This window comes from Prionailurus viverrinus, chromosome E2 (assembly GCF_022837055.1).
Source record: "Prionailurus viverrinus isolate Anna chromosome E2, UM_Priviv_1.0, whole genome shotgun sequence".
NCBI lineage: Eukaryota > Metazoa > Chordata > Mammalia > Carnivora > Felidae > Prionailurus > Prionailurus viverrinus.
Genome location: NC_062575.1, coordinates 55,755,418 through 55,777,745, shown reverse-complemented (window position 1 = coordinate 55,777,745; position 22,328 = coordinate 55,755,418). Strand labels below are relative to the sequence as shown.

General features: G+C 49.1%; 2 protein-coding genes across 8 annotated transcripts in view; both read left to right on the top strand.

Annotated features, from left to right (window-relative positions):
* The window catches only part of LOC125152877 (sialic acid-binding Ig-like lectin 10), a 45,272-nt gene that overhangs the window by 5,372 nt on the left and 17,572 nt on the right, over positions 1 to 22,328 (top strand). For 2 of the 7 annotated variants that reach the window (XR_007147349.1, XR_007147347.1), the window contains 3 exons: positions 1,785 to 1,960; positions 8,520 to 9,048; positions 9,318 to 10,695. The exons of 2 other annotated variants lie outside the window; for them this stretch is intronic. Coding sequence is in view for 2 of the 5 variants with exons in the window: in XM_047835460.1 (XP_047691416.1) it covers positions 1,785 to 1,960; positions 5,232 to 5,319 (264 nt within the window). In the remaining 3 variants the exon portion in view is untranslated. Of the gene's footprint in view, positions 1 to 1,784; positions 2,095 to 5,231; positions 5,362 to 5,544; positions 5,687 to 8,519; positions 9,049 to 9,317; positions 10,696 to 22,328 lie in introns of those variants that run through there. 3 more of the 7 variants (XR_007147348.1, XM_047835460.1, XM_047835463.1) reach the window with 3 other exon arrangements.
* On the top strand, positions 11,237 to 15,803 carry LOC125152878 (sialic acid-binding Ig-like lectin 14). The gene is made up of 7 exons (XM_047835465.1): positions 11,237 to 12,515; positions 12,581 to 12,964; positions 13,138 to 13,416; positions 13,614 to 13,661; positions 14,802 to 15,059; positions 15,155 to 15,290; positions 15,419 to 15,803. The coding sequence occupies exons 1-7, from the start codon at positions 12,479 to 12,481 to the stop codon at positions 15,459 to 15,461; spliced, it is 1,185 nt and encodes a 394-aa protein (XP_047691421.1). The 5' UTR covers positions 11,237 to 12,478; the 3' UTR covers positions 15,462 to 15,803.

The window sequence follows — 22,328 nt, the reverse complement described above, 5'->3', positions numbered from 1 at the left end:
CATCTTTCCCTACGGACAAACTGGGTGACCTTGGGCAAGTGGCACACACCTCCGTTTATTTTTGGTGACATGGGAATGTTAAGAGTATAGAGGGTAGTTACAAGAAGTGTCTAGAACACTAGCTGGCACGGGGTAAGCACAGCGTTCATTACTACAGTCAGAGTCGTTACCTCCTCTAGCGAGTAAGTCCTAAGAGCGGTTTGTTTTGTAGCTATTGTTTTATTCCCGCTTGTGTCCCCAGAGACCAGAGAAATGCCCAACAGTTTCCTCTTAATCCGAGAATTACTTCTCGTTTTGCCTCTCTCAGCGCCTGTGTGAGGGCTTGTTTCTTTTTTCTTAAGCTTATTTATTTATTTTTGAGAGAGAAAGAGAGCTAGAGCTTGCAAGTGGGGGAAGAGCATAGAGGGAGGGAGAGAGTGAATCCCAAGCAGCCTCTGCACTGTCAGCGAGGAGCCAGATGCAAGGCTCGAACTCAAGAACTTCGAGATCATGACCTGAGCCGAAACCAAGAGCTGGACGCCCAACCGACTGAATAACCCAGACGCCCCTGTGAGAACTTGTTTCTTGCTGCTGTCGCCTGGGGGTGTCACGGGCAGGGAGCAGGTGTGGGCGAGGGTGTCTGGTTGCCATCTTGACTGCGGGAACTGACCTCTGCTCCATTTTCTAGAGCTTGTCCAGAAACGGGATATGTCATCCCTGCCTTGCTTCATATTTCTAAATGTCTCCTAACCCAGATGTAGAACTTGGAATGTATTTGTTTTCTATATGTTTAGTAATTGCCTCTCCTAGGAAACCATAAGCTGTGTGGTACCAGGAACTGTTATCTGCTTTCTTTGTCACCCCACGCACTGCACCTCACACACTGGCTGGAAAAAGGACAGTACTATCATTGGAAAGAATTGGTTTTGAGTCCTGGCTCAGTGGTGCCTTTATTTTATTTTAATTTAATTTAATTTAATTTAATTTAATTTAATTTTTATTTTATTTTATTTTATTTTATTTTATTTTATTTTAATTTTATTTAATTTTAATTTAATTTAATTTAATTTTAATTTAATTTAATTTTAATTTAATTTAATTTAATTTAATTTTACTTTGTTTTGAGAGAGTGATCAGGGGAAGAGCAGAGAGAGAGAGGGAGGGAAAGAATCTTAAGCAGGCTCTGTGCTGAGCACAAAGCCTGCTGACACTGGGTTCCATCTCACAACCCTGAGATCATGACCTGAGCCCAAATCAAGATCCGATGCTTAACTGACTGAGCCACCCAGGAGCCCCAGTGGTGCATTTATATAGATAGGTGTCTTTAGGACAATGTATGTATATAATCTCTCTTAGCCTTGGTTTTACTATTTGTGTGATGAATGTGACAATAATATCTTCTCCCAGCCTTTAAAAAAAAAAAAAGTAGGGGCACCTGGGTGGCCCAGTCGGTTAAGCACCTGACTTTGACTTTGGTTCAGGTTGTGGTCTCACAGGTCATGGGTTCAAGCCCCTCACTGGGCTCTCTGCTGTCGGTGTGGAGCCCACTGTTCCCTTCTGTCTCTGCCCCTCCCCTGCTCTCATTCCCTCAAAAATAAATACATTAAAAAAAAATTTTTTTTAACGTAATGCAGTTAAGATAAACACTGACTAAGGGCTGGCCAACCTTAATTATTAAACATTCAAAAATAAATGAATGGGTGAATGATAAAAATTCCATCAGGGCCCATCCCCTTCTGGCCCTTGGCTGCTTTCTCCCAGACCCTGCTGACTGGCTCCAAATTCCTCCTCTTCCTTCCACTCAGGCGCATCGGCACCGGGTCTTGACAGACATCCCTGCAGACCCCCCAGCTCCTGCTGGGACTAGCCCCGTTTCAGGAGAAGAACAGGAACTCCACTATGCTTTCCTCCGATTTCCCAAGCTGAAGCCTCGGGAACAGGAAGGCGTCAACACCGAGTACTCAGAGATCAAGACATACAAGTGAGGAATTGTTTGTCTCCTAGTTCTGGAGCCTGGAAGTCTGAGATCACGTGTCAGCAGAGGTCTCTCTCCTTGGCTTGTAGATGGCCGTCTTCTCCCTGTGAACTTACCTGGTCTTCCCTCTGTGTGTCCGTGTCTCAATTTCTTCTTCTTCTTTTTATTTTTTTAAACATTTTTTAATGTGGTTTTTTTTTTTTTTTTGAGAGAGAGAGAGTGCAAGCAGGGGAGAGGCAGAGAGAGAGAGAGAGAAGGACAGAGGATTCGAAGCAGGTTCTGCTGATAGCACAGAGGCCAGTGCAGGGCTCCAACTCATGAACCATGAGATCATGACCAGAGCTGAAGTCAGAGGCTCAACCAACTGAGCCACCCAGGTGCCCCTCAATTTCTTCTTCTTAAAAAAAATTTTTTTTAATGTTTATTTATTTTGGGGAGAGACAGAGACAGAGTGTGAACAGGGGAGGGGCAGAGAGAGGGAGACGCAGAATCCGAAACAGGCTCCAGGCTCCGAGCCATCAGCACAGAGACTGACGCGGGGCTCGAACTCACAAGCCACGAGATCATGACCTGAGCCAAACTCGGACGCTTAACCGACTGAGCCACCCAGGCGCCCCAATTTCTTCTTCTTACAAGGATGCCAGATACACTGGATTAGGGCCCACCCTAGCGACCTCATTTTATCTGAAATTGTCCCTTTAAAGACCCTACTCCTGTAGTCACCTTGAGAGTCCTGGTCGTATCCCTTCTGCCAATTCCTTCTAGTTTCCTAGTGTCCTGGTGTCTTGTCCAGCTTCCCACTGGACAGTAAGTGGTGTGTCCTGGCCGGTCAAATCCCGCCCCCCCCATCTCCTCTCAGAAGAGAATGGACTTCTCCCTATGTGTTTGGAGAATGCAAGGCAACATAAATTAATGAAAGACTGCCTCCCCATGTTTAGAGAAACACAACTAAAATGTAAGGATTCAGGGGCGCCTGGGTGGCTCGGTCAGTTGAGCGTCCAACTCTTATTTCGGTTCAGGTCATGATCTCACAGTTTCATCAGTTCGAGCCCCATGTCGGGCTCTGCACTGGAGTCTGCTTGGGATTTTCTCTCTCTCTCTCTCTGTCTCTCTCTGCCCCTCTCCCCTGCTTGTGCATCCCCTCTCTCTGAAATAAAATAAAAATTAAAAAAAAAATGTAGGGGCGCCTGGGTGGCTCAGTCAGTTGGGCATCTGACTTCAGCTCAGGTCATGATCTCGCAGTCTGTGAGTTCAAGTCCCACATCAGGTTCTGTGCTGACAGCTCGGAGCCTGGAGCCTGCTTTGGATTCTGTGTCTCCCTCTCTCTCTGCCCCTCCCCTGCTCATGGTCTATCTCTCTCTGTCTCTCAAAAATGAATAAATGTTAAAAAAAATTATAAAAATAAATAAAATTAAAATAAAATAAAATAAAATAAAATAAAATAAAATAAAATGTAGGGGTACCTAGATGGCCCAGTTGGTTAAGCTTCCAAAATTGACTTAGGTTGTGATCTCACGGTTCATGAATTCAAGCCCCGTATCAGGCTCTGTGCTGACAGGGCAGAGCCCGCTTGGGATTCTCTCTCCCTCTCTCCCTGCCCCACCCTGCATGGTATCTCTCTCTCTCTCTCTCTTCCTCTCAAATATATAAGCTTAAAAAAATAAAATGGAAAGATTCAGAAAGGTTGAAATGACAAGATGTCGAAAGAGATACCATGCACCATGCAAGCACTAAACAAAAGAAAGCTGGTGTTGGTGTCCTAAATTCAGATGAATGAGTCTTTGAGGCAAAAGCCATTAAGAATGGGCATTTTGTAGGGCGCCTGCGTGGCTCAGTCAATTTAGCGTCTTACTTGTGCTCAGGTCATGATCTCAAGGTTCGTGAGTTCCAGCCTGCTTCAGATCCTCTGCCTCCCCCCTCTCTCTGCCCCTCCCCCTCTCGTGTGGGCACCCTCTCTCTCAAAAATAAATAAACATTCGGGGCACCTGGGTGGCTCAGTTGGTTGAGCGTCCGACTTCAGCTCAGGTCATGATCTCGCGGTCCGTGAGTTCGAGCCCCGCGTCAGGCTCTGTGCTGACAGCTCAGAGCCTGGAGCCTGCTTCAGATTCTGTGTCTCCCTCTCTCTCTGGCCCTCCCCTGTTCATGCTCTGTCTCTCTCTGTCTCAAAAATAAACATTAAATAAATAAATAAATAAATAAATAAATAAATAACAAACATTAAAAACAATGGGCACTTCATAAAGATCAAAGGCTTAATTCACACACACCCCAAATATACGAGTGTAATATGTAGGCATCTACAAATGGAATTTTGAAACACACAAAGCACATATAATCACAGAATTACAGTTACTTGTCACAGGTGCTGGACTCTTACTGTTTTACAGTGACTCTTGAGGCCGTGCCCGGGGCTAGTGTGTGACCTCGTGAGCAGGGAAGGGATGCCCACCACGTGGATTCCGAGGGAGGGAGGACAGTGGGCCTCCTCACACCCCCTTCTAGCCTCCCCCATCTCCCAGGTCCTGATGCCCCCCCACCTGCCCCACCGGCAGCACTGACTTCCACAGACATGTACGGCCTGTGATTCAGGTGGTCTGGCCCAAAGGAAGGAACCCTTTTTCACTTTGCAAAAAAATGACCCCAGAAGGGAGGGGCATTGGCAGGAAGGCGGGAGATGGGGCTTGAGCCCTGCAAAGGGTGTGAATTAGGGGGAGGCTCTCACCCTCTCTGGCCTCTAGGCCCAGGGTCCCCAGCAGTGGAGATGTGGTGGTGGATGGCTGATTCCCAAGGGCTGTCCCGGCCCTGACAGTGTCTGCGTGCGAGGTTCCTTCTCTGAGGAGGGCCACTGTTCTGACATCACTGTCACCTTCCTGTCGGGGCCTCCTTTCAGTCTTGCAGCTCTTAGCTTCTGAGAGACAAACCCGGAGAAACAGGCTCCCGGGGACCTGGCGCCTCCAAGCCCAGACATGCTTCTGCTGCTGTTGGCCCTGCTCTGGGGGAGGGAGGGGCCGAGGGCCAGAGGGGGGCCGGGAGGGGGCCACAGGGGGATTATTGGCTGCAAGTGCAGGACGCAAAGGGGCAGGAGGGCCTGTGTGTGCGAGTGTCCTGCAGATGCTTCTATCCCCGGGAAGGCTGGTCTGAGTCTACCCCAGCTCTCGGCTACTGGTTCCGGAAAGGGGCCGGTGTACAACAGGATGTTCTAGTGGCCACAAACAACCCAGATGGAAAAGTGCGGCAGGAGTCCCAGGGCCGATTCCGCCTCCTCGGAAACCCCCAGGACTACGACTGCTCCCTGGACATCAGAGATGTACGGAGAGGGGACTCGGGGACACACGTCTTTAGGGTGGAGAGAGGGCCTTCTGTGAGATATACTTACACACGGGACCAGCTCTCCGTGCGTGTGACAGGTAAGGAGCAGATTGTGGGAGAGGCCACAGGGGAAGGTTGGGGGTCCCAGGACAACCCGGGAGGGGCTGGGGGTAATGCATGTTGGGGCTCAGAGGCAGGGGCTGGACCAAAGCTTGAGGCTTCTCTCAAGGCTGCACCTCGGACCCTCCTCCTGATCCCCGTGTCTCCCCATCTCCCCCTAGCCCTGACCCAGACACCTGACATCCTTATCTCGGGGACCCTGGAGTCTGGACGCCCCAGTAACCTGACCTGCTCTGTGCCCTGGGCCTGTGCGTGGGGCACGCCCCCCATCTTCTCCTGGACATCAGCGGCCCTCGCCTCCCTGGGCCCCAAGACCCACCTCTCCTCTGTGCTCACCCTCACCCCACGGCTGCAAGACCACGGCACCGACCTCACCTGTCAGGTGACCTTGCCTGGGACCGGAGTGACCACAATGAGGACCATTCACCTCAACGTGTCCTGTGAGAACCGGGCCAGGGCCACCCGGATCCCTGATGGGGTCCTGAGGGCAGTTGGCTGGGGGGTCAGGGCCTGGGACCTTGGGTGTCGGGTCCTGGCATGTGGGCTGGGAGGGGGTCAGGAGGATCTCCACCCTCTTCCCATTTCTGCAGCTCCCGTGGGGTCTGAGGGCCAATGTCCACCAGCCCTCTCCGTTGACGCCGATCTGCCATGTCTTTCTGTCCCAGATTCTCCGTGGAACTTGACCGTCACTGTCTTCCAAGAAAACGGCACAGGTAGGATAGGGGCTCCTCCTAGGGTGCAGGGAGCAAGGGCAGGGCCGGGTCCCTCTTGTGGGTCCCCCAGGGGCCCTCCCCCTCCCCGGCCCCCATGGCCCTGTGAGCAGCTGTCCCCTTCGGCCCCTCCCTCCCCCACTTCTGCCCTCCCCCCTGTTATCAGGAGAGCAAGAACAGGGCGACACTGCCCCTTACCATGCACCTCCGGACGCCCTCACCTTTTATCTTCCTGCCAACCGTTTATCTGAGTGCTTTTGAACAGCTAATCTATTCACACGGACACGTATTCATAACGCCCAGCAAAGTCGGCCTCAGATGTCCAGTTCCCTCCCCGAAAGTGTCTCGTGTCCAGAGGCTGCTCTGAGCCTCAGTGTGTTTGCTAAGGATCTAAGGGGCCCTTTGCCGTCAGTAGCACAGACTGTCTACTCTGTGACTGCGCAGTGTTCCCTCACGTGGGCGGGTTCTGCTTCTGCGTGCGCCTTCCACTCACGGAACATCACGGCGTTCCTTTCATTCTATTGACCGAAATGCTGCAAATCGGTAATCTTGTGCTTGTACCCACTTTCTCAGGGGTGTGTCTGTGCCTTTGGGATAAATTCCTGAAAGTTAAGTAGCTGGGTCACGTGTTCAATTTTTTTCTTACCGAGGCATAACAACTTGACATATAACAACTTATTAGTTTCAGGTGTGTAACGTCACCATTGGCTATTTGTATATGTTGCAAAATGATCGCCTCGGTAAAACTGGGAACATCGTCGTACGTAGTTACAATTTTTTTTTCTAGTTTTGAGGGCTTCAAGATCTATTCTCTCGGCAACTTTCTAATATGCACGATGCGGTATTGTTAACTATAATCATCTTGTTGTACATTACATCCCCAGGACTTGCTTATTTTATAACTGGAAGTTTTTACCTTTATAAAAAACCTTTAACGTTTATTTTATGTTATTTAAAAAAAAACGTTTAATGGTTATTTATTTTTGAGAGAAAAAGAGAGACAGAATGCACGTAGTGGAGGGGCCGAGAGAGAGGGAGATACGGAATCCGAAGCAGGCTCCGGGCTCTGAGCTGTCAGCACAGAGCCTGATGCCGGGCTCGAACTCACAAGCTGTGAGATCATGACCCGAGCCGAAGTCGGACGCTTAACCGACTGAGCCACCCAGGCACCCCAGTTTGTACCTTTTTAAAATGTTTATTTATTTACTGGGGGGGGGGGGGAGGGAGGGGCAGACAGAGAGGGAGAGGGAGAGAATCCCAAGCAGGCTCCGAGCTGTCAGCTCAGAGCCAGATGTGGGGCTCGAACGCACAAACTTCGAGATCATGACCTGAACCCAAGTCAGTGGCTTAACCAACTGAGCCACCCAGGTGCCACCCCCCCCACGCACCACTTTGAGTTTGTAAAAATAAACTGTCTGCCTTTCCTCCTGTGGTGTCCTCTCTGAAGGCCCTCCTCTATCCCACACTCCTTAGCGCCGATTCGGTAGGTCCTCTTAGATGTTCTTTGGACGTGTTCTGTCCTTGGTTGTCTTTGCACTCTCTGTTCCTCCTTCTTGCCATGCCCTTCCCAGCCCTGTCATCATTTTGCCGCCCCTGCTTGCCTCTCACACTTGACTTCAGAAGCTGCCTCCTCCAGGAGGTCCTCCTGGATCTGCCAGTCTCATTTACATTGCCAGCTCCAAGGCTGCCCAGCCCAGTGTCCCCACCACCTCAACATGAGTCAGGTGGTGTTGGGAGCTCCTGTTCCTGGGTCCTTGTTCCCCACCAGACCATGAGTTTCTACGAGTAAGACCCCTTGGGGTACCCCTTGGGGTACGGTTCGTGAGTTCAAGCCTTGCGTCGGGCTCGGTGCTGACAGCTCAGAGCCTGGAGCCCGCTTCAGATTCTGTGTCTCCCTCTCTCTCGCTGCCCCTCCCCCCGCCTCGTGCTCTGTCTCTCTCTGTCTCTCAAAACTAAATAAATGTAAAAAAAAAAAAAAAGTAAGACTAAGTCCCCTTGGAGATGACTTGTTAAGTCAGTAAACAGGTATCAAGTGGAAATCCGAAGAAAGGACAGAGTTTTCTGGGTCAGTGTGGGTCCTGATGGAAGGACGCGGCATTTAGGGGAGGAATGACCACGTGAACGGGTGTCCTGAAGGCCCAGGACCCTCTGTCTGTGCTTCCTGAGGCCTGAATCCGGCCAGACAGAGTCCATCCGGGCAGAGATAAAGCTATGTCAGAGGTAAAGTGCAGAGAAAGAAGGGGCCTGAGCAGCCTCTGGGCTTATGCTCAGTGCCTCTCCCTGGATCCCTCTCCTAAAGGGAGGCGCCCAGAGTCTCGATCTCAGTCCATGTCTGTGTGTCTGAGTCTGCCCCTCTCTGCTGGTGTCCACCTGTATCAATTTCTTTGTAATTCTGAACCTCAGTCTCTTTTCCTCCACCACCACAGCCCTTGGAGAATGGCTCGTCTCTTTCAGTCCTGGAGGACCAGTCCCTGCACCTGGTCTGTGTCAACAGCAAACCCCCCCCCCCCGCCCCAGTCAGGCTGAGCTGGGCCCCGGGGAGCTGACCCTGTGCTCCTCAAAGCCCTGGAACCCTGGGATGCTGGAGCTGCCTCAGGCACAGGAGAGAGATGAAGAGGAATACACCTGCTGAGCTCGGAGTGCGGTGGGCTCCCAGCACGCCTCCCTGAGCCTCTCTCTGCAGGGTGAGTGTCCAGGGGCTGCACAGTGGACCCTAATCCCTCAATGCCATTTGGCTCACTGGTCCCTGAGCAGGCAGCCCCAGAGCCCGCTGTCCAGCTGCCGGAAGGCCAGGGCACGGGGTAGCGTGCGGCTCAGGAACGTGGGGTGCTACAGCGATGACGCAGGGGGGCCTGGGGGACCGATGTCCAGAGACCAGCCAGGAGCAGAGGACACGGTGTAGCAGTCAAGCTCATGAATCCACAAATCCATCATCTTTCGCCTCATCGTCCTCGTGTGAGCACTGCCCCAGGGGGAGAGGAGGCCTGAGGAGGGTGGGGGTTGTGGCCGAGTCCCAGAACCAGCACAGGAGGGACTGAACAGGTCAGAGGGCAGGGCAGGGGGGAGGCTGACCAGGTGTGAGGATTCCACAGTGTCCAGGACAGGACGGGCTGCGCCTGCTGTGCTCATAGCCGTCTACGGGGCCAGACCTGCACTCTCCCACCTCCAGTCCTCCAGCCCCTTAACTGGGAACTGGAGTGAATCAGTTGGCCCTGCATTCCCAGGACCAGACTGAAAGGTCCCAGTGTCTTCTCTCAGACTGAGATTCTTCAGGAAGGAGAAGCCAGGCCTGCAGGGGGCATGGAGGAGGCCAACACCACCCCCAGTTAATCCCTCAGGTGAGTGACGTGGGCAGCTCACCACCCAACATCCCACCATCACCTCCTCCAGGATGGCCCCAGGATTGCTTCACTCAGCACGGCCGAGGTTGAGCTGCCACGTTCCTCTTGAACCTTCTTCTCTGCTGGGATTCCCTCACATGGCTGGCATGGTCTCATCTCTAAGGCCAGAACCGGGGGTGTGGTTCTCCACCGTGACCTCCCTCTGTTCTGCCTGGTCCACTACATCACCTGGTCTTGTCCATCCTTCCTCTAAGCTCATCCTAGCTCCCGTCTCCTCCCCATCCTGACCCTGCTTGTTCCTGCGGCCTCCTCTTTTCCCCGGGCCTCTAACGCACCTGTCTCTTGCCTCCCCCTCCGTCCTCAACACTGAGTCTCGGGACACCATTATCATCCACTTTCTCCACAGTATGAAGACCTAGGATTCCTCTCCACAGTCCAAACTGAGGGGCAAACAGGCTAGATTTGAAGACCTGATATGGTCTCTTTCCCACTGAACTCTCCACCCAGGTCCCTACCTCTCCCTGCATCTTACAACGTCTCCACACCCAGCCGGGTTAGGGTTTTCCTGACTCTGAGACTTTGCCTATGCTGTTCCTTCTCCTGAAATGCCATTCCCTCCCCATTCCTGCCTCTCCAAGTCCTAATTACCTTCAGGATCAGTCTTAAATGCCACTCACCTGTGTGTGTGTGTGTGTGTGTGTGTGTGTGTGCATATGTGCGAACCTGTGTGCATATGTGTGGTTGTATGGTTTTGAGTGGAAGAGTGATAGCCAGTCATTTACTCATAGACTTATTTTTTAAAAATATTTGTTTCTTTTTTTTTTTAAAGTTTATTTACTTATTTATTTTGAGAGACAGAGGGAGAGAGCACAAGCAGGGGAGGGCAGAGAGAAGGAAAGACAGAATCCCAAGCAGGCTCCACGCCATCAGCGCAGAACCCGATGCAGGGCTCGAACTCACCAACTGTGAGATCACGACCCGAGCCAAGATCAAGAGTTGGAGGCTTAACCAAGGAGCCCCACTCATACACTCGTCCGGAAGTATCGTTGAACACCTGCTACGTGCCAGCATTTTCATGGGTGCCAGGGTACAACCATGAACACAACTTCGAAATCTCTGTCATCCAAAGGACTTGAGTCGGGCGCCTGGGGGGCTCAGTCGGTTGAGCATCTGACTCCAGCTCAGGTCATGCTCTTGCTCATCCCCAGTTCAAGCCCCACCTCGGGCTCTGTGCTGACAGCTCAGAGCCTGGAGCCTGTTTCTGATTTTGTGTCTCCCCCTCTTTCTCTGCCCCTCATCCACTCACACTCTGTCTCTGTCTCTCAAAAATAAATACACATTAAAAAATTTTTCAAAGGACTTGAATAGATACTTCGGTAAAGAAGATACACAAACCCCCAAGGAGCACATGAAAAAAATAATCAACATCATTAGTCACTAGCGAGATGCAAGTCTAAACCACATCTGTTAGGACAGATGTTCTACTTAAAAGAAGAAGAAAGAAGGAAACCAGTGTTGGCAAAGATGTGGACACATCGGAACCCATGCACATGGCTTGCAGGAATGAAAAATGGTGCAGCCTTGTGGAAAACTCTTTGGACTTTCCTTCAAGAGTTAAACACGGGGGCATCGGGGTGGGCTCATTCAGTCAGTCGAGTGTCTGACTCTTGATTTTGGCTCAGGTCATGATCTCACCCTTGTGGGATCGAGCTCTGCATCAGATTCCACGCTGACAATGCAGAGTCTGCCTGGGATTCTCTCTCTCTCTCTCTCTCTCTCTCTCTCTCTCCTTCTCTATCTGCCCCTCCCCCTCCCCTGTGTGCGTTGTGTGTGTGTGCGTGTGTGTGTGTAATTAGTATTAGAATTACCATATGGTCCAGTGGCCCCGCCTCTGGGTGCATATGCAGGATCGAGAGCAGGGGCCAAGAGATATTTACACACCCATGTTCGTAGCAGTATTATTCACGATAGCCAGGTAAAAAGCAGCCCAAATGTCCCTCAACGGCTGAACAGATAAACGAAATGTGTTCTAACCCATCCTGGAATATTATTCAGCCTTAAAAAGGGCAGAAATTCTGACACATGCCGCCACACGGATGAACCCTGAGGACGTTATGGCCGATTGAAATGATTCCACTTATATGAGGTCTCTAAAGTAGTCAAATTCCTGGAGACAGGAAGTACAACAGTGGTTTCTGGGGCTGGGGGGAGGGGGAAATGGGGGGTGGTTCCTTAACGGGAACCGCTTTAAGTTCTGCAACTTGGAAAGAGTTGTTCCTGTTTACCGCAAGTCCAAAATAATCCTGCACTTGGATTTTTAGAAAATAACCAGTAGGCCACCAGGACACATAGCAAAGTCACAGATGCCTGCAGCTCTGCACCCCATGGGGACAGCACTGTCATCTAGGGAGGAAGTGGTACCATGGGTGGGGACCCTGTCACCGGATTGACCTGGTCAGGCTCATCTGTCGTGTTTCCAGCTCCCCCAACACAGATGTTCACTAAGCATTTGGGGAATGGATGAATGAACGAATGGTTCCTGCCTTCACTTCGCCCAGCATCCCTTCTTTCCTTCTACCCCGGATGTTCACAGACCTCAAGAGTCCTCCACCTTGCAGGACCGACCACTCGAGGGTCTGGATGAGGCTCTGACCCTCCAGGTGTAGACAGCAGTTGACTAGCTCCCTGGTGTAGACAACACTGCTCAGACAAGCACCTCAGATGGGAAGATCTTAGGAGACTCACCGTGTCCCATGCCTCACATGCTCTCAGAGGTCCTGGTCCAAGCCCCGTTGGTGGAGGGAAGAGTGGAGATGGGGGGCAGGGCACAGCGTTCTGCTCCTGGTCTCTCCTGTGGGGGTCTCCAGGAGAGAGTGCGGGGGGTCACCAGCACCTTGCAGATGGGAGGTGAGCTCCGCAGCGGCAGTTCCCCTTTTGTGAAATCGTGAGGCCTCGTGCTCCTCCCCAGCTTCCCGTGGGCCCCCCTCAGCCTCCCTCTGCCTTCCCTTCTTCACCCACAGGAAGCCCAGACATCTGTCTCTAAGATGTTGTTGCCTCTGCTGCTGCCCCTGTTGTGGGCAGGTGAGTGGGCGGAGGGGAGAGGGCCAGGCGGGCGGGGGCCGCTACTGACCCTCGATTCCCTGCAGGGTCCCAGGCTCAGGAGAGGAGATACTGGCTGCAGGTTCTGGAGTCACTGGTGGTGCAGGAGGGTCTGTGCGTCTCCGTGCCCTGCAATTTCCTCTATCCCCTGAATAGTTGGAATGACTCTTACCCTGTGCATGGCTACTGGTTCCGGGAAGGGGCCGGTGTACAACAGGATGTTCTAGTGGCCACAAACAACCCAGGTCGAAAAGTGCAGAAGGAGACCCAGGGTCGATTCCGCCTCCTTGGAAACCCCCGGGACTACGGCTGCTCCCTGGACATCAGAGACGCACGGAGAAGGGACTCGGGGACATACTTCTTTAGGGTGGAGAGAGGGCCTTCTGTGAGATATAATTTCCTACAGAACCGGCTCTCTGTGCGTGTGACAGGTAAGGAGTGGGGTCAAGGAGAGGACATGCATGGGTCCTGAGGGCCCCAGGGCAGGCCCGGGAGGGGACCCCCTGATTTCCATCCTGGCTGGGAGGAAACGGCTGGCCTGGTGTAGAGGCTGCTTCTGGGGGCACACGCAGGGCCTGGGTCTCTGTCTCTCTTTCTCCCTCAGCTCTCACACGGACACCTGACATCCACATCCAGGGGCCCCTAGAATCTGGCCAGCCCAAGAAGATCACCTGTAGCGTGCCCTGGGCCTGTAAGAGGGGGACGCCGCCGACCTTCTCCTGGATCGGGGATGCCCTCACCTCCCTGGGCCACAGGACACACTTCTCCTCAGTGCTCACCCTCATCCCGTGGCCCCAGGACCATGGCACCGACCTCACCTGTCGAGTGAGATTCCCCGGAGCTAACGTTAGCACAGAGAGGACCATCCAGCTCAACGTGTCCTGTGAGTGCCAGGCCAGGGCACCAGGGTCCCTGAGGACAGTAGGTGCTGGGGGTGGGGGAGGCAGGGCTTGGGTGGGATACTTGGGGAGTATTCTTGGAAGCACAGGTTCAAATGGAGAGAATACCTGGGCTCCCCCCACCCCGACTTGTGACCACCTCACAATACTGCAGGTGACCAATTATTTGTTCCTGTTCCAGATGCTCCGCAGAACCTGATCATCCGCATCTTCAGGGGAAATAGCACAGGTGGGAGAGACCTGGGGCACAACTGATGTCTCAGAGGTCAGATAAGGGAATGTTGTAAGGGTCTGATGGAATGAAACCCCATGGCTCCTTATCCCCTCCCTGGTCCCGCCCCCTGGCCCGACTCTCTAGAATCACTGTGAGGCCTATTCCACCATTTGCTGTCACCACGGCTGCCTCCTCTCCCCTGACCTCTCTCCCCTCCTTGCCATCATTCCCTTTTCCTGATTCTCCGCTTCTCCTGTGACCATGACATTGCACTGTCCCACAAGGCATCTTAAAGACAGCTTCCTGTTGCCAGGCTCCGGGCCTCTGGCTGCTTCCTGCGTGACCCCGTGGGTAAGCCCGTCCCCTGGTGCTTCCAGTCCTATGTCTGCCCTGAAGACCCTCACAGATCTCTGTCCCGTCCCGATCGTCCCGAGTGCACTCCCCTGCCACTGGTGGGAGGGCCTTCCTCCTGAACAACCTGAGTCAATATCCTGGAAGTCACTTTAGACATTTCTGTGCCTCGCCCAACACTCCCCATGACTCAGTGAGTTTTGCAAACTGGACTTCCTGAAAATGTCACAGTGGCTCTCTTCCTCCACCCCCACAGCAGCAGCCCCACCTCGGGCCTCTGTCTCTCTTACCTGGACACAGTGAGACCACCTGCACCCTGGTCCAGCCTTCTCTGTTCAGTCTCTGTCCCCTCCCCGTCCTGCCCGCTGCAGTTGGGCCCAAATGCGTCTCTACATGCCCTAGATCGGACCCTGTTCCTCCCCTGCTCAAAACCCTCCCATGGCTCCCCGTGGCCCTCAGAGGAAAGGCTGAGAGCATCACCTGTGTGTGAGCCTCCGAATCTTCCCTGCAAGTGGTCAGACCTACCTGTGTCCACACCCCTCCTCGGCATCACGCACCAAGTCCACGTCCTGGGATGTTCTCTGCCAGGTCTAGACATGGCCAACTCTTGCTCAGGGGTCCATCCGCCTGTCCTGGGATCACTGGGTACCTGTCCTCACTTCCCCTGATAGGTCTTCACTCTTACTTGCCTTAGCTTGGAACACTTGTCTGCGAGACACTATATTCCACCCCCCGTGTCTGTGGAAGGACAGAGGGAGAGAAGGGGCTCCCAGTCCTGCCCTTCTGACTCTCTCTGTCCCCTAGTCCCAGAGGCCCTGGGCAATGCCACCTCTCTGCGAGTTGAGGAGGGCCAGTCCCTACGCCTGGTCTGTGACACTGACAGCCACTTCCCCGCCAGGCTGAGCTGGTCCCGGGGAAGCCTGACCCTGAGCCCCTCCCAGCCTTCAGATCCCGGGGTCCTAGTGCTGCCCCGGCTGGTCTTGGGGGATGGAGGAGAATTCACCTGCCGAGCTCAGCACCCATGGGGCTCCAACCACGTCTTCCTGAACCTAATTGTGCAGGGTGAGTGCACGCAGGACACCTGCATTCCGAGGTGGGGCTGTGGACAGGACCAAGGTGTGGACTTAAGGAAACTCACTCCCAGCCTCTTGCCCCAGGAATCTCCTGTTCCTGCCCCCCGATATCTGGGGAGCCGTGGAACACCTGGCCTCTTGTCCTCACCCTGCTCAGAGGGGCCCTCATGGGGGCTGGCTTCCTTCTCACCTATGGCCTCACCTGCATCTACTACACCAGGTGAGAAGCCCTTTCTCAAGATGTCCCAGATTTGGGCGACCCCTTGGGTGACGTCACATTCCTTGTCCTCTCCAGAGCAAACCCTCCACGGAACTGGTCTCTCATTTCGGAACTGTGTTTTCCACCAGGTTCAGAGGCTCCAAAGAGGATAAGGCTGCAGGTTGTAAGTGAGCCCCCTTCCTCGCCGTGATGCCGATGCCTGACGGCTGAAGATCCATCCAACTGTCACATCCTGAGACTCACCCTGGCACAGCTCTTGTGGAGCAAGGCGGTGCTGGATGGAGTGGCCCTGCCTCTTCTCCAGAACTAAAGTCTCTTCACCTCCGCTGCCCGAGAAGCTTCCTGGTGGTTCTGTACCAATGGCGGGAGAGGGCAAGTGAGGGGATGGATAAATCTTTGTTATTTTTTTTTTTTTTATTTTTTTAATTTTTTTCTTCAACATTTATTTTTGGGACAGAGAGAGACAGAGCATGAACGGGGGAGGGGCAGAGAGAGAGGGAGACACAGACTCGGAAACAGGCTCCAGGCTCTGAGCCATCAGCCCAGAGCCCGACGCGGGGCTCGAACTCACGGACCGCGAGATCGTGACCTGGCTGAAGTCGGACGCTTAACCGACTGCGCCACCCAGGCGCCCCAAATCTTTGTTATTATTAATTTGAATTATGTAGCCCCTTTGTAACATTTTGCTTCTACCTTAATGTGGTTGGGATAAGCCCATAATTCAACCCCATACTATATTGTTATAAATCTCATAATATTATTATTTTTAAAACAGCGAATGTTAAAGAGATCTTTTTTCTCTCTTTTTTGATGTTTCCTTTCTTTTTTTCTTCCTTCTTTTTGAATCCAAATTAGTTAACATATAGCATAATAATAATTTCAGGAATAGAATTTAGCGATTCATTGCCTACATAGAACACTCAGTGCTCATCCCAACAGGTGCCCTCCTTAATGTCCCTTGCCCATTTAACCCCCACCCCCACCCAATCCCTCACCAGCAACCCTCAGATTGTTCTCTGTATTTAAGAGTCTCCTAAGATTTGTCTCCCTTTCTGCTTTTGTCTTATTTTTGCTTCCCTTCCCTTATGTTCATCTGTTTTGTCTCTTAAAGTCCTCCTATGAGTGAAGTCATAGGATATTTGTCTTTCTATGACTGACTAATTTTGCTTAGCATAATATCCTCCAGTTCCATCCATGTAGTTACAAATGGCAAGATTTCATTCCTTTTGATTGCCGAGTAATACTCCATTGTATATATATACCACATCTTCTTTATCCGTTCATCCATTGATGGACATTTGGGCTCTTTCCATACTTCGGCTATTGTTGATAGTGCTGCTATTAACACTGGGGTGTACGTGCCCCTTCGAAACAGCACACCTGTATCCTTTGGATAAATACCTAGTAGTGCAATTGCTGGGTCATAGGGTAGTTCTATATTTTTAATTTTTTGAGAAACCTCCATACTGTTTTCCAGAGCAGCTGCACCAGTTTGCATTCTCCACAGCAGTGCAAGAGGGTTCTTCTTTCTCCACATCCTCGCCAACATCTGTTGTTTCCTGAGTTGTTTTAAAGAGATCTCTTTTATTAGAAAAAGAAACCATTTCATGTTTATCCACATGTTAACCACTCGATTGCTCTTAATTTCTTTGTATACATTAAGATTTCTCCACAGCATCACTTTCCTTGTGCCTGAAATATTTTCTTATATTTCTTGTGGCATAGGTATGTTGGTGATGAATTCTCTCAGCTCTTTTTTGTCTAAAAGCTTCTGTTTACATTAGCTTGGAAAGATATTTTTTATTGGGTAAAGAATTTTAGGATAACATTGTCTTCCCTTTCAGTTCTTCAAATTCTTTTGGTTTTCATAGTTTCTTGTGAGCATTCTGTAATTCTTATCTTTCTTTGTTTGTAGTTTGTCTTTTTCTCTGGCTGGTTTTAATATTTTCTCTTTTTCCCTGGGTTTAAATCATTTGGTTAATATATGCCTTCGGGGGTGTGTGTGTGTATGTGAAGGAAGAGACAGAAAGATGGGGGGAGTGGTAGAGGGGAAAACAAAAAGAGAGAAAATATTATCCTGTTTGGAATTTGTTGAGTACCTTGGATCCGTGGATTTATAACACTGATCAAACTTGTAAAAATTGAAGCCAATATTTATTTCAATTCTTTTTTTCTATTCTTATTCTCTCATATTCTCTGGGTCTGTCCTTTTACATATGGTTATGTGGCCTGATAATATCTCTTAGGGCCCTGAACATCTGTTTGCCATTTTCCAGCCTTTTTTCCTCTATATTCTGCTGTTTGAACAGGATCTACCGATACATCTCCAAGTTCACCGATCATTCTACAATGTTGAATCTGCTGTTGATCTTATTCAGTGGAACTCTCATCTCAGATAATAGATTTTCTTCTTTCTTTCTTTCTTTTTTTATTTTCTTCTTTAAAAGTTGCATTTCCTTTGGGGCGCCTGGGTGACTCAGTCGGTTAGGCGTCTGACTCTTGGTCTCAGCTCAGGTCTTGATGTCACGGTTCGTGAATTTAAGCCCTGCATTGGGCTCTGCACTCGTGGTGCAGACCCTGCTTGGGATTCTGTCTCTCCTTCAGTCTGCCCCTCCCCATTTGTTCTCTCTCACTCTCTCAAAATAAGTAAATGAACTTAAAAAATTTTTTTTAAGTTACATTTCCTTTCTTTTTAATCTTACACTCCTTCTCCATATAATGGTGACGTTTTCCTTTACATCCTTGAGTATATATGGCACATACTTATAATAAGTTTTTTAATGTCTTTGTCTCCTAGATCTGCCTCCTGTGTCATGTCTGACCCTGATCCCATTGGATGAATTTTTCTGTTGAGTGTCACATGTTCATAAATCTTTGTATGTCTGGTAAGTTTTCACTGAGTGCTGGACACTGTCAGTTTTATGTGGCTGACTGCATGCTTCTGTTGTATTTCTTTAAAAACATTGGTCTTTTTTTTTTTTAAGGCAGTTAGGTTACTAGCATGTTGGGCCAATATTTTTAAGACTTTTTAATTTTAGCCCCTCCTAAGATAGGTCTAGTGTTGGGTTAATTTTCTTTCACTTGAATGCCATCGCCCTTTTGGAGCTTTCACTGAATACTCCATAGATTCAAGAAGGTATCTTTACTCTGGCTGGAGGGAATATACACATGTCCAAGCCCTTTGTGAGCTCTGGGAATCTTCCAACTAATAACTCTCTGGTAATTTCTCTCTCCTTAGAAATTGTTCTCATTTGGGTTCATGGGGTTTCACCCTATGCTTGTGCAGATCCAACGACTCCAGGACCTTTCATGGAGACTCTGAACCCTTTCTCCACAATACTCCTGTCTGAAACTCTGACCTACATATTTTAGCCACATCAGCTTCCTAACCTTCAAAGTCTGGCTGCTCAACTCAGTGAAATTTCAGTCCCTTTTATGGTGCCCTTACCCTTTTTCTTACTCTGCTATCTACAAACAAACTCCTCACAGAAAACCTCAGTGATTATATGGTTCACCTCATTTTTGTCCTTCTCTCAAGGATCACCATTCTTCCATGTATGAAAAGAGAAGTTTCTTGTATTTTGTTTGATATTCTAGTTGTTTACAGGAGGATAATTCTGGACCCTATGACTCTCTCATGCTCAGAAGCAGAAGTCTCCAGCAGACTGTTTGTTTGTTTATTTATTTATTTAATTTTAAAAATATCTTTATTTCTTTTTTAAATTAATTAATCAATCAATTTTTAAATTTACATCCATGTTAGTTAGCATATAGTGCAACAATGATTTCAGGAGTAGATTCCAGTGATTCATCCCCTATGTATAACATCCAGTGTTCATCCCAACAAGTGTCTTCCTTAATGCCCCTTATACATTTAGCCATCCTCCCTCCCACAACCTCTCCAGTAAACCTCTGTTTGTTCTTCATAATTAAGAGTCACTTATGTTTAGTCCCCCTCCCTGTTTTTATATTATTTTTGCTTCCTTTCCCTGTGATCGTCTGTTCTGTGTCTTAAATTCCTCATATGAGTGAAGTCATATGATATTTGTCTTTTTCTGACTAATTTTGCTTAACATAATACCCCTAGTTTCATCCACGTAGTTGCAAATGGCAAGATTTCATTCTTTTTGATTGCCGAGTAATACTCCATTGTATGTGTATACCACATCCTCTTTATCCATCCACCCATTGATGGACACTTGGGTTCTTTCCATACTCTGGCTATTGTTGATAGTGCTGCTATTAACATTGGGGTGCGTGTGTCTCTTTCAAACACTACACCTGTATCCTTTGGATAGAGACCTACTAGTTCAATTGCTGGGTCGTAGGGTAGATCTATATTTTTAATTTTTTGAGTAACCTCCATACTGTTTTCCAGAGTGGCTGCACCAGTTTGCATTCCCACCAGCAGTGCAAAAGGGTTCCTCTTTCTCCACATCCTTGCCAACATCTGTTGTTGCCTGAGTTGTTAATGTTAGCCATTCTGACTGATGTGAGGGGGTATCTCATTGTGGTTTTAACTTGTATTTCCCTGATGATGAGTGATGTTGAGCATTTTTTCATGTGTCGGTTGGCCATCTGGACGTCTTTGGAGAAGTGTCTATTCATGTCTTTTTGCCCATTGCTTCACTGGATTATTTGTCTTTTGGATGTCGAGTTTGATAAGTTCTTTATCGATTTTGGATACTAACCCTTTATCTGATATGTCACTTGCAAATATCTTCTCCCATTCCGTTGGTTGCCTTTTAGTTTTACTGACTGTTTCCTTCTCTGTGCAGAATCTTTTTGTTTTGATGAGGTCCCAATAGTTCATTTTTGCTTTTGTTTCCCTTGCCTCTGGAGATGTGTTGAGTAAGAAGTTGCTGCGGCCATGATCAAACAGGTTTTTGCCAGCTTTCTCCTCTAGGATTTTGAAGGCTTCCTGTCTTCTGTTTAGGTCTTTCATCCACTTCGAGTTTCTTTTTGTGTCTGGTGTAAGAAAGTGGTCCAGGTTCATTCTTCTGCATGCCGCTGTCCAGTTTTCCCAGCACCACTTGCTGAAGAGACTGTCTTTATTCCATTGGGTATTCTTTCCTGCTTTGTCAAAGATTAGTTGGCTATGTGTTTGTGGGTCCATTTCTGAGTTCTCTCTTCTGTTCCATTGATCCTGAGTGTCTGTTTTTGTGCCAGTACCATACTGTCTTGATACTTATAGCTTTGTAATACAGCTTGACATCCAGGATTGTGATGCCTCCAGCTTTGGTTTTCTTTTTTGGGATTGCTTTGGCTATTTGGGGTCTTTTCTGGTTCCATACAAATTTTAGGAGTGTTTTTTCTAGCTCTGTGAAGAATGCTGGTGTTATTTTGATAGGGATTGCATTGAATATGTAGACTGCTTTGGGTAGTATTGACAGTTTAACAATATTTGTTCTTCCAATCCAAGAGCTTGGAATATTTTTCCATTTTTTGGTGTGTCTTCTTCAATTTCTTTCATAAGCTTTCTATAGTTTTCAGTGTATAGACTTTTCACCCCTTTGGTTAAGTTTATTCCTAGGTCTTTTATGTTTTTTATTTATTTATTTTAAAGATTTTAATTTTTGTAAGTAATCTCTACACCCAACTCTCAACCCCAAGATTAAGAGCTACAGAATCTACTGACTGAGCCAGCCAGGTGCTCCCCACCCCCTTGAAGTTTTAATAACTGTTTTATTAAGATACAAATTATACAACACAAAATTAATTCATTGTAAGTGTACAGTTCAATGGCTTTTTTAGTAAATTTATAGAGTTGTGTAGTCATTGTCACACATTTTTATTAGCCTAAAGAGGACCCTTGTGCCCATTTGTAATCAATACCAGTCCTTTCACAGCTCCAGGAACTCATTGATCTGCTTTCAGTCTCTAATGAACTATTTTATGAATATTTCATATACATCGAATCACATAATATAAAGTCTGTTGTGCCTGATATCTTTCACCAGACATTAGGTTTTTGAGGTCCAAACATGTTAGAGCACATGCCATTAGTTAGTGGCATTTTATTCTCAATGTTATGACATTCTATGAATATACACCACATTTCATTTATGCATTCACCAGCCGAGGGACATTTCAATCATTCCCAGTTTGGGCTTTTAAGAATAATGTTGCTGATTCCACTCCCATTCCTATTCTGGTTCAGGATTATAGAAACTCCATTCCAGTGGGATGAAGCAAGAATACAGGCGCCCTCTCCTCCAAGTCTGAAGTTGAGGGCCACGGCACCCTCCTATGAAAGGGCAGGCGGCTACCCCACTTCTCATCCCCTGCCAGCTACGTGTTGAAGACCCTAAATTCCAGATGAACACAGCTGAGAAGTTAGAGGCTCTCTTCTTCAAGCTGCCCCATATCCACAGGGCAGAGGCTCTAACTCTGAATACTGGTACTGGTAGGGAAGAGCATGATGGATAGTATTTTCTAGAATGACAGAAATGTTTAATAGCTTGACAAGGGTTTTAGTTACATGAATAAATGCCAGCTCACCAAGTGATGTCTCTGAGCTCCCAGGGGTATCTGTTTTAGTCAGTTCAGGCCGCTATAACAAAGCACCACACACTGGGTAGCTTATGGACAACAGAAATTTATTTCTCACAGTTCTGAAGGCTGAGAAGTTCAAGACCAAAACACCAACATATCCGGTGTCTTGTGAGAACACACGTCCTGGCTCACGGAGGGCTTTTCACTTGTCCTCATGTGGCAGGAGGGGTAAGGGTGCTGTCTAGGGTCTCTTTTATAAGGGCACACAAATCTCATTCAGGAAACTCTACCCTCCTAACCTAATCACCTCCCAAAGGCCGCACCTCCAAATACCATGGCACCGGGGATTCAGGCCTCAGCACTCGAATGTTGGGGGGAAGATACAGCATTCAGTCCATAGCAAAGGCTAAAGCCACATTTGGTAAATATTCGCGCATTCATGTTACTCTGGATTAGGGGCGGTGGGGGGGGCTGCTGTGTGGTCATTTTGTAGCTTAGACAGTGTTCTTGTTTATGTCTGTGTTAAGACAGGACTATGGAGAA